The 15,172-nt window shown below is 48.9% G+C and overlaps 1 protein-coding gene across 2 annotated transcripts in view; it reads right to left on the bottom strand.

Annotated features, from left to right (window-relative positions):
* TTBK1 (tau tubulin kinase 1) overlaps nucleotides 1-5,932 on the bottom strand; it is a 43,548-nt gene extending 37,616 nt beyond the window's left edge. For both annotated transcript variants that reach the window (XM_050786903.1, XM_050786904.1), the window contains exon 1: nucleotides 4,568-5,932. In XM_050786903.1, the coding sequence (XP_050642860.1) occupies nucleotides 4,568-4,675 (108 nt within the window). In that variant the 5' untranslated portion in view covers nucleotides 4,676-5,932. The remainder of the gene's footprint in view (nucleotides 1-4,567) is intronic.
* Nucleotides 5,933-15,172: the final 9,240 nt, after the last annotated feature.

The raw sequence follows: 15,172 nt of genomic DNA, 5'->3' as shown, positions 1-15,172 counted from the left end.
TCTCATTCTGTCCTGCTGGCTTATAACTCTGATCAACCTGCAGACTCTGGCCGCTCAGCCTCCTGCATCTCTGAACCTGCCCGAAACATCTGTTCAGCTCTCAGATGCCTTGTGATTGTTTAGTGGTGGTTGACACTGAGGAATGGAGGGAGGAAGACCGACCAGGCAGAGCTGGAGGGCTGGGAGTTCCCAGGTTACCACTGAACTCACTCCAGAAAGAGACAGGAGCAGGAAGGAAAGATTTGGAAAAGAAGCAGAATGCTGGGTGGGAACTTCAAGGTGCCTGTGTCTGGGAAGGAGACAGGGAAAGAGGAAGGAGGAAGAACAGTGAGAAACCAGAGTTCCTGTCTCCTGGAGACGAAATTTAAAGGCAGGATTTCAGAGCCAGGAGGGGACAGACAGACTCACGGGAAACAACAGCTTGTCTGCCTCTGGGGCACTTTAAACTCTGGGGAGATGCGAATATCTTCTAGATTCCTTTATGGTTTGCTTGTGCAAGAACAGAGGAAAGGGCAAAGGGGAGGGGACAACCACATATTTTTCTCACAGATGTCATCTCAGTTAATCCCCAAAGGCTCCTGGCAACACAGGTGATGAAGGTCATGTGATTCCCCATTTTGCACAAAAGGAAAACCAAAGCATGGGAAGTGCAATACCTTTTCCCACGTCACACTGCTAGTTAATAGCAAAGGCAGGTCCAAGCGCGGTGGCTCATGCCTGTAATCTCAACACTTTGGGAGGCTGAAGCGGGTGGATCACTTGAGGCCAGGAGTTTGAGTCCAGCCTGGCCAACATGTCGAAATCCTGTCTCTATCTAAAACTACAAAACATTAGCAGGGCGTGGTGGTGGGCACCTGTAATCCTAGCTACCTGGGAAGCTGAGGCAGAAGAATCGCTTGAACCTGGGAGGCGGAGGCTGCAGTGAGCCGAGATCGCACCATTGCACTCCAGCCTGTGCAACAAGAGAGAAACTCCATCTCAAAAAAAAAAAAAAAAAAAGCAATGCCAAGTTTCATTTAAACCCAGGCAATCAAATGCAGAATCCATAATGTTGCAGAATCCATAATGTTACAGAAACTGTGGACCCATCAACATTAAAAGTGTGAGTGCTGAGATTCAAGCCCAGATCTGCCAGGCTCTGAAATCATTGCTAGAGATAAGTCAGGAAGGCTCGGGACAGCCAAGACATTTATGACACCTACTTCCCAATTTCCCAGGGTGCCCTGGGGTATTTCTCTACCACCTTCGTTTCCCAGCAGAGCCTATTTCTCCTTCTTTACTCCCCTCCTTCCCCACCCACCCCCCACCCATTATGGAACTTCCATAAGACAGGGAACTGGGTGTCTTCACCACCCACTCCACCAACATCCCTTCTCCTTTTCACCACAGCTAGGGCAGACTTATACATGAGACACAGTGACTAGGCCCCTGATACCTCTAGGGGGTCCATGAAAATGTTTTAATTTCTTTTAAAATCATAAAGGAGGCCTCATGGTGCCTCATGCCTGCAATCCCAGTTCTTTAGGAGGATGAGGAGGGTGGATTACTTGAGGTCAGGAGTTTGAGACCAGCCTGGCCAACATGGGGAAACCCCATCTCTACTAAAAATACAAAAATTAGCCCGGTGTGGTGGCAGGTGTCTGTAATCCCAACTACTCAAGAGGCTGAGGCATAAGAATTGCTTGAATCTGGGAGGCAGAGGTTGCAGTGAGCCGAGATCTCATCACTACACTCAAGCCTGGGCGACAGAGTGAGACCCTGTCTCAAAAAAATAAAATAAAATAAAAAATCATCAGGGGAAAAAAATGAACCTTTAGGTCAAAGAGAACAATCTAGTATATAATATTAATATATTCATCTTTATACCAATGCAGTCATAAAATACAATTTTAAGTACTTTCTTATGGAGGAAGGGGCCCAAGAAAGTCACAATGTGGCCTGCCCACAGTCCAGTAATAGGAATATTCTCTCAATCTCCCTTTTCTTCACTCCTGCTAAATTTTACATGATCCCAGGCCCTGCTGAAGGACCTCCCTAAACTAGAGGAGAAATATGACACAATAGAATCAGCATTGGTCCTCGGGACGAAGAAGACCTGGTTTCTTGGGCAGCTCTGGGTGGCCTGGGGTGAGTTTCATAAACTCTCTGAGCCTCCACTCTTCCTCCTCTGTAAAATGAAGAGAGTTGGACTAGAATTGGTCACAAAGGTTTCTTTGGCTCAGTGGTCCTGATTCTTGGATGGGCTGATTCTTGTCAGACAGACCTAGTCATGGAGACTTGGCAAATTAGCTAAGCAATTTCCTCAGTTTCCACACCTGTGAAATGGGATTAATAAATGGGAATACAAATCTACTTGGTAAGTTCTTGAGACAATGCACATAAGGCATTTTGCACAGTGCCTGAAAACAGTGAATGCTCAAAGCAAATACTAAGTCATTATTACTATTATTGTTTGCTATTCTGATTCTGAGAAGCACCCCTCAAGATGAATAAAATGTTATTATTTTATTTTATGTTTTTAGAGACATGTTAACCAAGCTGGATTTGAACTCCCGGGCTCAAGCGATCCTCCTGCTTCAGCCTGCCAAGTATTGAGGATTTATTTATTTATTTATTTAGAGGCAGAGTCTCGCTCTGTCGCCCAGGCTGGAGTACAACGGCATGATCTCAGCTCACTGCAACCTCTGCCTCCCAGGTTCAAGTGATTCTCCTGCCTCAGCCTCCCGGGTAGCTGGGATTACAGGCGCCCGCAGCCTGGCCTGGCTAATTTTTGTATTTTTAGTAGAGATGAGGTTTCACAATGTTGGCCAGCCTGGTCTCAAACTCGTGACCGCAAGTGATCCTCCCACCTCGGCCTCTCAAAGTGCTGGGATTACAGGTGTGGGCCACCATGCCTGGTCCCCGTATTTATTTTTAAATGCCACATCTAGTGCCACCGACCCCCATTTTCTCCTGGCCACCGAGATCTATGGGCAGTTTGCCTTGGTTCTTGAGCTCTGCCTCCCACCTCAGTGCCATCCTCACCGGGAACAGGTTGAAGGGAAGCATGTGGCCCCTCACCCTCTCTAACTCTCCAGGGGCGGGGGTCGGCGGTGAGGAGAGGTCGGCATGCTTGCCCTCCTCCCAGCTACCCGCTCCATTTCGCTCCCCACTCATCTTCCATGCCTTCCCTCAGAAATCCAAAAAAGTTCTAGCCTAAACTCACATGTGTGTAAAAACTGTCTTTCCCTCACCACTTCGGTGTAAATGTCATTCTACCTCCAATCTGCCAGAAACTAAGCTCGGGTGCCAGAGGCCCCGAGGTCTCGGAGGAACACTCCTCTCTTTGCCAGATCCTCGTTCCTTTTATTACCTCCCTGGCTCTTCCTCCCCCATTTCTGTACTCTCCCTCTCAGGAAGTCCCCCCTCTGGGACAGAAACAGCCCACTTCCTCACCCTTTGAGGACCCCTAGAAGTCTCCTCCTCTTCACCCCTTCCACTCCCAACCCCCAGTCCCAGAGACATCTCTGAAAATGCCGCCACCGCTGCCTCTTTCTAGGCTTCTAGGGGACCTGCACGGCCGATGGCTGTTGCCGTGGAGACCCGCCTGCACCCGGGCCTCACCCTCCTCTCCAACCCCGCACTCCCGTGAGCTGAGCCTCCCCCAACTAAAGCACGCGGGCGCGCACACTCGCAAGCACACACGCACACACACACACGCACATACACACGACTCGGAGTGTACCTGACCTCTGTTGTTCTCCCTCCCCTCTTCCTGGCTTCCCACTCCGGTGCAGTTCCACAGGCTCACACACGGGTTCCCCCACACTGACGCCCACAGTTCGCCCCACATTATCCTGCTCCCACAATAAGAGGACACCAGAGCGCTATTAAGTGACGGAAAAAGGGGGGTGATTTACAGTAGGTCTCCCTCCCCAAACGCTATCATTCCCCCAGCCCTCACGCGCCCCCTCCTAGGCAGGCCCGCTTCCCGAGGAGGCTGAGACTACAACTCCCAGCAGGCCCAGCAGCCCGAAGCCCTGGGCTGGAGGAGCAGGGCACGCCGGGAGATGGAGTCTCGCCGTGCTGCACCTGCCGCAGGACCCGGCGAGGGGAGGAGGCTGGATGGAGAAGATGGAGTGCGGATGCGGCGGGAGCAGCCTTCAGGGCCTCTTTCCCCAAACACAAGCCTTTCCGTCCTCTGCGGAAGCGGAGGGACACATGCTCGTCCGCTCTCCTTCTCCAAGGTCCGTCAGAGAAAAAGCTCCCTCCCCCACCGCTCTTCCTCCTCCCCACACTGGCCTCTGCAGCTCCTGCATCCAACCAGGAGTTGTTCCAGGCTTGGCCTGACCAACGTGACCTAGCGGGGAGAGGGGTGATAGAGGGCGGGGCTGGAGAGAGGGCACTGGGAGAAAGCTATTGTCCACATGTGGTGGCAAAAATAATGACCTGCAAGCAGTATGCAAATGAGCTTAGAGGCACCTCCCTCTTAGGGTAGGGGAGCGGAGGCCACTGGTTTTAACAAGTCTTCAGCTCCTCGCCTCCCTCCCCGCTACCCTCCCTCTGCCCCGCCGGGTCACTCACTCACCACCTTCCAGCGATCCTTGACCACGTAGTTGGCCGGCAGGATGTCGGCCTGCTCCCCTCCCCCACTCATGTTGGTTTCGTCCTTAAGGGCTGCCGCTAGGCACTGCATCCGCCAGCCAGAGGGAGGGGTGTCCGCAGGGCCTGCCCTGAGGGGGCCATCTACCTAGGGGAGTGCGGAGGGGCTGTGAGGGCGGGCTGCGGACCCAGGACCACCTGGCAGATAATGGAGGAGAGGAGCTCCACTCCTGCCCCGCATTCTTCCTGGTCCCGCTGGACAGATGCTCCAGGAGTTACCAGAGGAAAGATTGTATAAAGGCCAGTGCAAGGGAGGTACAGACTACGAACTGGAGATGGTTAAAATCAGCAACAGGACACACATGTTGACCAATGAAGAAGAGGAAAATGACAGTGAACAGGCTGAGGGGAAAGAGAGATATGCTAACTGATGCCAGGAAGATTGGCTGACCAACGGAGCATACCAGACTGGGATCCTCTCCCTTGTAGGGGAGGCCTAGGCCTTGGCTCCCCCTTAGGGGAGTCCCTGTGTCACAAAATGTCCATGGAGTTGTGCAACGGAGGCTTAGTGAAAAGGGAAGACCTGCCACCCAAGGGGTGACCCATGGGACACCCACACCAACGTGACCTGCTAATCAGCCCTGAGAGATGTGGTAATCAAGAAAATGAGGGAAGGCACTAAAGCCCCTTGAGGGTGGTGGTAACTGAAGGGAATGCAGGTGCTGAGAGGCACACACCTTTCTCAGGGTGAGCTGAACCCACTGACACAACCATGGGTTTGGGAGGTCAGGATATGAGAGATGAGGTGAACACAAGTGACAGACTCAAGACATGGATGTCAGATGGACAGCAGCCTTGTGGCCACTCCAGAGGGACAGAGGTGGGCTGAATTGGGGAGGGCAGGAAAATGGGAGGGTCCTAGCAGAAAGCAGGAGGAGTGAAAGGGAACAGCAGGTCTGGGTGGGCATGGGGTGAGAGAGCCTCTGACCACACCTTTCTGTGTCTGCTTAGGAATCAACAAGAAAGAACACAGCTCTCCTCGAATTAGGACAGGTAGAAGTTGGATATCAGGGAGAGTTTCCCAATGGCAGGGGTTGGGAGAGCCAGGCACATGTTACCGGAGAAATGCCCATGTATGCGTGTGTGTATGTCTGTATGTGTATCTGTGCATGTATTCTTCTGTGTGTGTATGTGCCTTTGTGTGTCTTTCTTTGTCTATCTTTTCTGTGTGTCTGTCTGCTTTTCTACATGTATCTATGTGTCTGTATGTGCTTGTGTGTGTTTTGTGTCTGTCTGTGTGTGATGTGCATGTGTGTAGGCAAGGGGCCAGAAAACATGACTTTCTGAGATCTCTGCCAACCCAGGACAGAATTTGGAACCAGGATATTTTCCTCTTCTCTTTCCCTCACATTTTTTAGAAGCACACTACTGTGCCCTCACAATGACCCTGGAGAGTCACAAATAGAGAAAGAGGGAAGTTACTTAGGCTGGGGTTTGGGGGTTGTGGGTGGGGGGAGGAAGGTGGCTAAAGAGATCTATAGATGGGGTAGAAACTACATAAACCCCCCTTTCCTTGGGATGAAATAACTTCCCACGGCTCCTGCATCTAGACATCCTGCCATAGGGGACAGGGTGGGACGTGGAGGTGTGGAAACCACCTTCCAATTCATGATGTGCCACTGTGGACATATGGAGAAGGGATCTTCATGGGGAGGGACGCTGCCACTCCTTTTCTCTTTCTTCAAATGACTAAGCTGAGCTGTTTCCTCCAATCCTTACAACTTCAGAGCATCAGGACTTCCCTCCTTCTGCCAAAGTGGGATATGGGGCATCAGGAATTTGAAGGGCAGTGAGGGCAATGGCAGGATGAAGGGAGAGGTAGGGATGGGGCTTCTGGAAAAAAGGTGGAGGAGACAGGTTGAGGACAAGACTGAAGAAGCAATTGAACTGGTGGGAGGGAGCCTTCAGAAGTTGAACTGGGTGAACTCTGATGGGCTTTCCAGTCTGGGACAGTGGATCTCTTCGGTTGATAAGGAAAATTTGTGTCCTGCTCCCATTTTATAGATGAGCAAACCACAAAGAAAGAGATGAGGCAAGAGAAGGAAGAGTGGAGCTGGGAAGATACATGAGGGTTACCTGCCTCTCCCTCTCCACTATCCTTCTCTCTGTGTCTGAGGACTATGCTCAGCAGAGACCGGGTTGGATAATACAAACACGGGACACTTGGTTGCCCCATTACTGCCACCTTAGGCCCCTATGTGCGCATGGGAGCATGGGTGCATGGTGAAGAGGAGGGCTTGTGCAGTTTGTATGAATATCTGTCAGAGAGTGCAGGTAGGATCATGTGGGGCCAGTGATGGTACATAGGGGTATGTGGAAGTGGTGGGAGCTCATCATGGTCTGTGGATACAAGTGTTGATGTGTAACTCTGCAAGGTGTCAGCAGGTGTGTGTAGGAATCTGGGAGCGCAGGTAAGGAGAGGTGATGGAGACCAGCGAGAGGTGATGGGGACAGGTGAAAGAGGTGTGGAGGGAGGCAGAGGGGAATGTCAGGGATGAGGAGCAACAGGATTAGAGGAGGGGGGTGGGTAGGATAGAGACTGGTGAGAGATAATGATGACAGGCAAAGAAGAGATAGGACCATGGGAGGGATTTCTGGGCACAGCTGAGGGGGTGAGGAAGTAGGTAAGAAGACAGGTGGGAGGCATGGAGAGACTGAGGACAGGGAGGGAGGTTATGGAGACAGCCGAATGACTCGTCAGGGGTGACAGGAGAGCCAGGGGTGAAGCCATGGGGACAAGGGACGAGGTGAGTGGGGAGGAGCAAAGTGCCGGGAGGACGGGTTGGGGAGGGAGGTCTGTGTGCTGGGGACAGGGAGCGGCTCCAGGCCTCGGCGCGGCCCAGGCGGTGTAGGCCAGCGTCCCAGCCCAGCGGGCGGCGACAGCAGCGCGGAGGGGAGCCCAAGAAGGCTGCGCTGGGAGGCGAGCCAGGCGGAGCCCCCTGAGCCCACTAAGGAGCCCCCGCCCCGACCCCGGCCCGCCCCGCCCCACCTCACCTGCTCTGTGCCCGCTGCGGCTGCGGCTGCGGCGGCGGTGGAGGCAGCGGCTCGGGGCGGCGCATCCCCCGGGGCCGGGGCGGGGCGGGGGCGGCTCAGTGCGGCGTTGGGCGACCCGCTCCCTCCGGCGGCGGCGGCGGCGGCGGCCTTCCGACCGGGACCATCCCGGCCCGGCCCGGCCCCGATCCTCCTAGGGCGACGGCGGCGGCAGCGGCGGAGCGGGGAGCTGCCCACAATGCACCGCGCCGCCAGCATCAGCACCAGCCCTGACATCACCGCCCGCTGCCCGCTCTGACATCACCGCTCGTCCTCTGACATCACGTTCCGCCGGCCCCGCTCCGCTCTCCTCCAGCCCTGGGATTCTCTGGCCGTCCCGCTCCAGCTCTCAGGTTCTCCTTACCGCTCTCTGCCACTCACTTGACTCCATCTCCCAGCACAGCCCCATCACTCCTTACCTGCTCCCATGAAACTCACCTGTCTCCATCACCCTTTATCTTCCCCACTCCCAGTATGTCTCTAAACTTCCTCACCTGACCCATCAGTGTCGCCTGATTCCCCACTCCATCCTCTACATGTTTATATCTCCTTCCTCTAAACTCATCCCCCTCTCCTGTACCCATCCTCCCATACGTCCCCATCACCCACCTCTTCTGGGGCCATCCCACACTCTCACCCACCACCTGTCACATGTAATTCTCACCTCACCACCTATATGCTTTATCTTTTGGCTCAACCTGTGTCTCTCTTTCTTTGGCCCTTTCTTTCATTTGTGGACAAACACTGCCATTGGTTTTTACTGCTTACCAAATAAGATGCATACTCTTTACTGTAACATCAAAACACCTTCCCAACATGGACCCATAAGGCCATTACTCCCCTTCTGACATGTTGGATTACTCAACAACTCAACAATCCAACATTCCTTGAACAACAAACTCTGCATGCCGCCTGTCTCTTTCAGTTTCTTCTTCTTCTTTTTTTTTTTTTTTTTTTTTTTTTTTTTTTTTTTTTTTTTGAGACAGGGTCTCATTCTGCTGACCAGGCTGGAGTGTAGTGGCACAGTCTCAGTTCATTGCAACCTCTGCTTCCTGGACTCAAGCGATTCTCCAGCCTCAGTCTCCCAAGTACTTGAGACTACAGGTGTGAGCCACTATCCCCGGCTAATTTTTGTATTTTTTTGTAGAGACGGGGTTTCACCATGTTCCCCCAGGCTGGTCTTGAATTCCTGAGCTCAAAGCCATCTGCCCACCTTGGCCTCCCAGAGTGCTGGGATTACAGGCATGAGCTATTGTGCCCAGCCAGCCAGTTCCTTCCTTCCTTAATGCCTTCAACAAATGCACACAGAGCAACTTCAATAATAATAACAACAACAACAATGGGCCAGGTGCAATGGCTCATGCCTATAATCCCAACACTTCAGGATACCAAGGCAACAGGATCGCTTGAGCCCGGGAGTTCAAGACCAGCCTGGGCAACATAGTGAGACCTCATCTATACAAAAAATCTAAAAATTAGCTGGGTGTGGTGGTGTGCACCTGCAGTCCCAGCTACTCGGGAGGCTGAGGGGGAAGGATTTCTTGAGCCCAGGAGGTCAACACTGCAGTGAGTCGTGATTATGCTACTGCGCGCCAGCCTGGATGACAGAGCAAGACTCTGTCTCAATAATAACAACAACAACAGCAACAATTGCATCAGTTATTTACTTCTGCCAGATACTACTCTGACTTTACATATATTAATTTATTTAATCCTGATGACAACCCTATAAGGTAAGAGTACTATTGTTATCCCTTGTTTTATAGACGAGGAAACTAAGATACAGAGAGGTTAGGTAATATGCATTCGGTTACACAGCTAGCAAGTGGCAGAGCTAGAATTCAATCCCTGGCCCTGGAGTCCACGGTTCTAATCACCACATTGGGAGGAAGGATCATTGAGCCTGCAAGAGTAATCAGGGAAGGCTTCTTGGAGGAGGCACATTCAACTGTAATTGGAAGAATTAGTAGAATTAGTAGAAGTTTGCCAACAGAGAAGTGGGGCCAGGGCAGAGGATGAAAGAGACTTCCAGGCTGAGAAGAGCATGAGATGAGGCTGGGGTGGGCGTGTGCAAGATCATGAAGGATCTTGTATGCAGTGCTAAGATTAGATTTTACCCATTTGGTTTTTGGAAGTGTAGTGGACGCTGTGGAGAGCCATTCAGATCTCCCTTCAGAATCTAGGTGCGTATTCTCCCAGATATGAGATGTTGAAGGCTGACTGCTTTCAGCTGACCTGTTCTCTGGGAATTGCCTTTGGCCAAGGGAGCTGCCTCATTCAAGATCATGCCCCTTTCCTGGGACATCCCACATCCAGTCGATGAGTATAAAGGCCTGGCCCCCTTACTTCAACTGGGGACACCTCCTAAGGGACATCCCATTTTCAAAACTAATAGGGACAGCTGAGGCTTCTATTGAGACTACATCAGAGCTCAACTCCCCGTTCCACGCAACCTTGCCTTCTTCAGTCCTCCACAGAGGTTGATCACCAGAGCACGTCCCAATAAACTTACTGCATGATCGTCTCTGTCTCAGAGGCAGTGTCCTGGGGAGCCTGATTTTCAGATAGGAAACCACTGAGGAATTTTGAGCAAAGACGAGACATGGTCCGATCTGAGTGTTGGGTTAGAATTCTAGTTTCTTTTTCATTTTTGTTTTCAGTACTTTAAAAATGTTGCTCTATTGTCTTCTAACTTGCATTTTTTTCTGATGAGAAATTTGCAATTATCCTATCTCTGTTCCTTTGCATGAAATCTATGCCTTTTATGCGTCTGTTTTTTTAATTTGTTCTGTTTTGTCTTTTGAGACGGAGTCTCGCTCTGTCACCCAGACTGCTGGAGTGCAGTGGCACTGTCTAGGTTCAAGTGATTCTCCTGTCTCAGCTTCCCAAGTAGCTGAGATTACAGGCATGCACCACCATGCCCAGCTAATTTTTTGTATTTTTAATAAAGACAGGGTTTCACCATGTTGGTCAAGCTGATCTCAAACTCCTGACCTCAAATGATCTGCCTGCCTCAGCCTCCCAAAGTGCTGGGATTATAGGCATGAGCCACCACGCCCAGACCAAGGCTTCTGGTTTCTTTTAAGATTTTCTCTTTGTCACTGGATTTAGCTGTTTAAGCTATTTGATTATGATGTGTCTTTTTTACATAGTTTTATTCATGTTTCTTGTGCTTGGGGTTGTTGAGATTCTCGTATCTGTGCATATATAGTTTTCATAAAATTGGGAAAATTTTCAGCCATTATTTTCTTAAATATTTTTTCTGCCCTCCCCTTTCCTTCAGGGACTCCAATTACCCTGTATATTAGGCCATTTGAACTTGTCCCACAACCCACTGATGCTTTACTTTTTCCCAGCCTTTTTTCTTGCTGTGTTTCATTTTGGATAGTTTCTATTGCTATGTATTCAAGTTCATTAATCTTTTCTTTTTTTTTTTTTTTTTTTTTTTTGAGACGGAGTCTCGCTCTGTCGCCCAGGCTGGAGTGCAGTGGCGCGATCTCGGCTCACTGCAAGCTCCGCCTCCCGGGTTCACGCCATTCTCCTGCCTCAGCCTCCCGAGTAGCTGGGACTACAGGCGCCCACAACCGCGCCTGGCTAATTTTTTGTATTTTTAGTAGAGACGGGGTTTCACCGTGGTCTCGATCTCCTGACCTTGTGATCCGCCCGCCTCGGCCTCCCAAAGCGCTGGGATTACAGGCGTGAGCCACCGCACCCGGCCTAATCTTTTCTTTTACAGCATCATATCTAGTATTAATTCCATCCAATGTATTTTTCACTGTTGTTTACAATTCTGGAAGTTCGATCTGGGTCTTTGAAAATTTTCCATATCTCTACTCATTTTTTTCTTCTAACTTCTTAAACATATGTAATTATTATAATGACTGCTTTAATACACTTTTCTACTAATTCTATCTAAACAATTTCTGGATTCGTTTCAACAGATTTTTATTCCTACTATGGGTCATATTTTCTGCTTCTTTCCATGTCTAGTAATTTTTTACTGGATGCCAAATACTGTGAATTTTACCTTGCTGAGTCTTGTATATTTTTATATTTCAGTGAATATGATTCAGCTTTGTTTTGGATTGCAGTTAATATTTAAGAAGTAAAAAAACAGACTGGGCATTGTGGTTTATGCCTGTGAATCTCAACATTTTGGGAGACAAATGCAGGAGGATTGCTTGAGCCCAGGAGCTCAAGACCAGCCTGGGCAACATGGAGAGACCCTGTCTCCACAGAAAAAAAAAAAAAAAAATCAAAACTTAGCCAGGCGTAGTAGCATGCATCTGTGGTCCCAGCTACTTGGGAGGCTGAGGCAGGAGGATCGCTTGAGTCCAGGATGTCAACGCTGCAGTGAGCCATGATCATGCCACTATACTCCAACCTGGGTGAACGAGCAAAACGCTGTCTCAGAAAAAGAAAAGAAACAGAGAGGCCGGGCGCGGTGGCTCAAGCCTGTAATCCCAGCACTTTGGGAGGCCGAGACGGGCGGATCACGAGGCCAGGAGATCGAGAGACGATCCCGGCTAACACGGTGAAACCCCGTCTCTACTAAAAAATACAAAAAAACTAGCCGGGCGAGGTGGCGGGCGCCTGTAGTCCCAGCTACTCGGGAGGCTGAGGCAGGAGAACGGCGTAAACCCGGGAGGCGGAGCTTGCAGTGAGCTGAGATCCGGCCACTGCACTCCAGCCTGGGTGACAGAGCAAGACTCCGTCTCAAAAAAAAAAAAAAAAAAAAAAAAAAAAAAAGAAAAGAAACAGAGAGACAGACAGAGAGAAACAGAGAGAGAGAAAGAGAGAGAGAGAGAGAGAAAGAAAAACCAGTTTGGGCCGGGCGTGGTGGCTCACACCTGTAATCCCAGCACTTTGGGAGGACGAGGTCAGGAGATCGAGACCATCCTGGCTAACACGGTGAAACCCCATCTCTATTAAAAATGCAAAAAATTAGCCAGGCATGGTGGTGGGTGCCTGTAGTCCCAGTTACTCGGGAGGCTGAGGCAGGAGAATGGTGAGCCAAGATCGCGCAACTGCACTCCAGCCTGGGCGACAGAATGAGACTCTGTCTCAAAAAAAAAAAAAAAAGAAAGAAAAAAAAGAAAAAGAAAAAAGAGAAACCAGTTTGATCCTTTTGGAGTTTACTTTTAAGTTTTATTAGGTTAGATCAGAGCAGCCTCCAGTCTAGGGCTAATATTTCTCTGACGCTAAGACAAAACCTAATTTTTTTCGCCACTAAGGCAAAGCCCTATGAATTTTCCATATGAGCCAGTAGGAACAGGCACTAGTTCCATCCCTGTGTGAGCTCAAAAATTGTTCACTCTGCTGCTTTCAGATGTTTTTCCCCACCACAGACAGTTCCCTCATGCACATGTGCTGATCAGTCCTCAGCTATCTATTCATGGAACCCTCTGAACCTCTCCAGAGCTCTCTCTCCTGTCCTGTACTCTCTCCTGTAAACTAGAGGCCTTGGCCTCCCTGGACTCCCAGCTCTATCTCCTCCATCAAAGAGACAGCCAGGCACAGCCTGGGTTCCTCCATCCTGCAGCCTGGTAACCTCACAGGCAATAAGCTGGGGCAAATGTAAAGCTCGTCTACTTTGTTTTCAGTCTTTCAGCGATTACAGTACTGTTCTGTGCTGTCTGATGGCCAATGTTCAAACATTATTGCTCTATATTCATATATTCTGTCCAGTTTTTTAGTTGTTAAAGACGGGAGGGTAAATCTAGGTCTTGCTACTTCTTGGCCAGAAGAAGACATTTGATCTGGGTGTTACATGGCAGGAGTGTGAGGATAGACTGGAAGAGCTCCTCCAGATGCTTGATTTCTGCCTTCCTTAAGTCACTACAGCCCTTTGCACATTACTGCATGGCGTTAACCTGATTTCTCCTATTCTTGAGCTAAGGCTGGCTCCTCCCAAAGCCAAATGGAGTCTAAAGTCTCAGATGCTCTCCTTTATTCCTTTTTGTAGCTCTGTTAGTGCCCATTGAATGTCTCACACAAAATAAATGCTTTTAAAATGTGTCCCCAACCTGTACATTAAAAGGAATTTAAGGCTGGGCACAGTGGCTCATGCCCGTAATCCCAGCATTTTGGGAGGCTGAGGCAGGAGGATTGCTTGAGCCCAGGAGTTCCAGACAAGCCTGGGCAACCTAGTGAGACCTCCTCTCTCTGGAAAATAAAAATAAATTTAACAAAAATTAGCCAGGTGTGGTGGCGTGCTCCTGTGGCCCCAGCTACTCAGGAAGCTGAGGTGAGAGGATCGCTTGAGCCTAGGAGGTTGAGGCTACAGTGAGTCATGATCATGCCACTGCATGCCAGTGTGCCAGAGCAAGATCCTGTCTCAAAAAAATAAATAAAAGGGACTTAAAAGATAAATAAAAATAGGTAAGGTTAAACTATACTGTCTAAAAATGCACATTTGGGTGATAGAACCATAATGAAATACAAGGAAGTTTAATGATGTCCTTCCTTTTTGTCCTCACTATAAAAGTAAGGGCAGTGGTTACTTCTGGAGGGAGTAAGGGGGCTGTTTGGCATGGTGCACATGGAAACTACTTCTAGGTAGTTGAAGATCTATTTTGAGATGAGATGGGTGGGAATCACAAGAGTGTTTGTCTTATAATAATTCATTTGTTTAGGTGGTTTTCTGTAGCTGGGTTTGATTTTATAATGAAAGTATAATTTTATTGGTACGCCTCTGCATGAATGAATGAATGATAAATGATAAATACATCTGGGCATTGAGTATCAATGGTTGCTCGCATCAAAACAGAGAGACATCCAGACACTATGTGCCCATGTTAGGATTACACAACACCTCTTGTGAAATAGCCAAATTCTACCTGAATCTGATTAAGTCTCTGCATCCAACTCTAATGTACAGGAAATAAGGAATATAGAGGAACATATTCAGTGACATCACAGGGATATAATTGGCAAACTTCAGACTGAAGGAAACTGCAGGATGAGAGAGAGAAAGAGAGAATATACGGGGGAAATGTATATATTATAGACTTAAAAGGCATGTCAACCAATCATAATATGTGGATCTTGATTTTAAACAAATAAATTACAAAATTTTAAGACAAGAAATTTGAACACGAATGGAATATTTGATGATATTAAGAAAATCTTGTTAAATTTTTTAGCTATGATATGATAATAATATTTTAGTTCCTTTTTTTAATAAGATGATGTCTCACTATGATGGCCAGGTTGGTCTTCAACTCTTGGCCTCAAGCAATCCTCCCACAGTACTAGGGATTACAGGCGTGAGCCACCATGCCCAGCCTTGCTTACATTTTTAGTAAAAAAGAGTTATCTTTTACAGACATATATAAAAATATTTATAAATGAAAAATGTAATCTGAAATTTGCATCAAAATAGTACAGTGAGGAAATTTAGTATGAATACAGATGAAACAAGACTGGCCATAAACTGATAATTATTAAATCTCATACTATTTTCTCTACTTTATGTTTTGCTTTGTTAAGAACAGTTTTA

The sequence above is a fragment of the Macaca thibetana genome, chromosome 4 (assembly GCF_024542745.1).
Source record: "Macaca thibetana thibetana isolate TM-01 chromosome 4, ASM2454274v1, whole genome shotgun sequence".
In the NCBI taxonomy this organism is placed as follows: domain Eukaryota; kingdom Metazoa; phylum Chordata; class Mammalia; order Primates; family Cercopithecidae; genus Macaca; species Macaca thibetana.
This window is presented reverse-complemented; position numbering and strand designations above follow the sequence as displayed.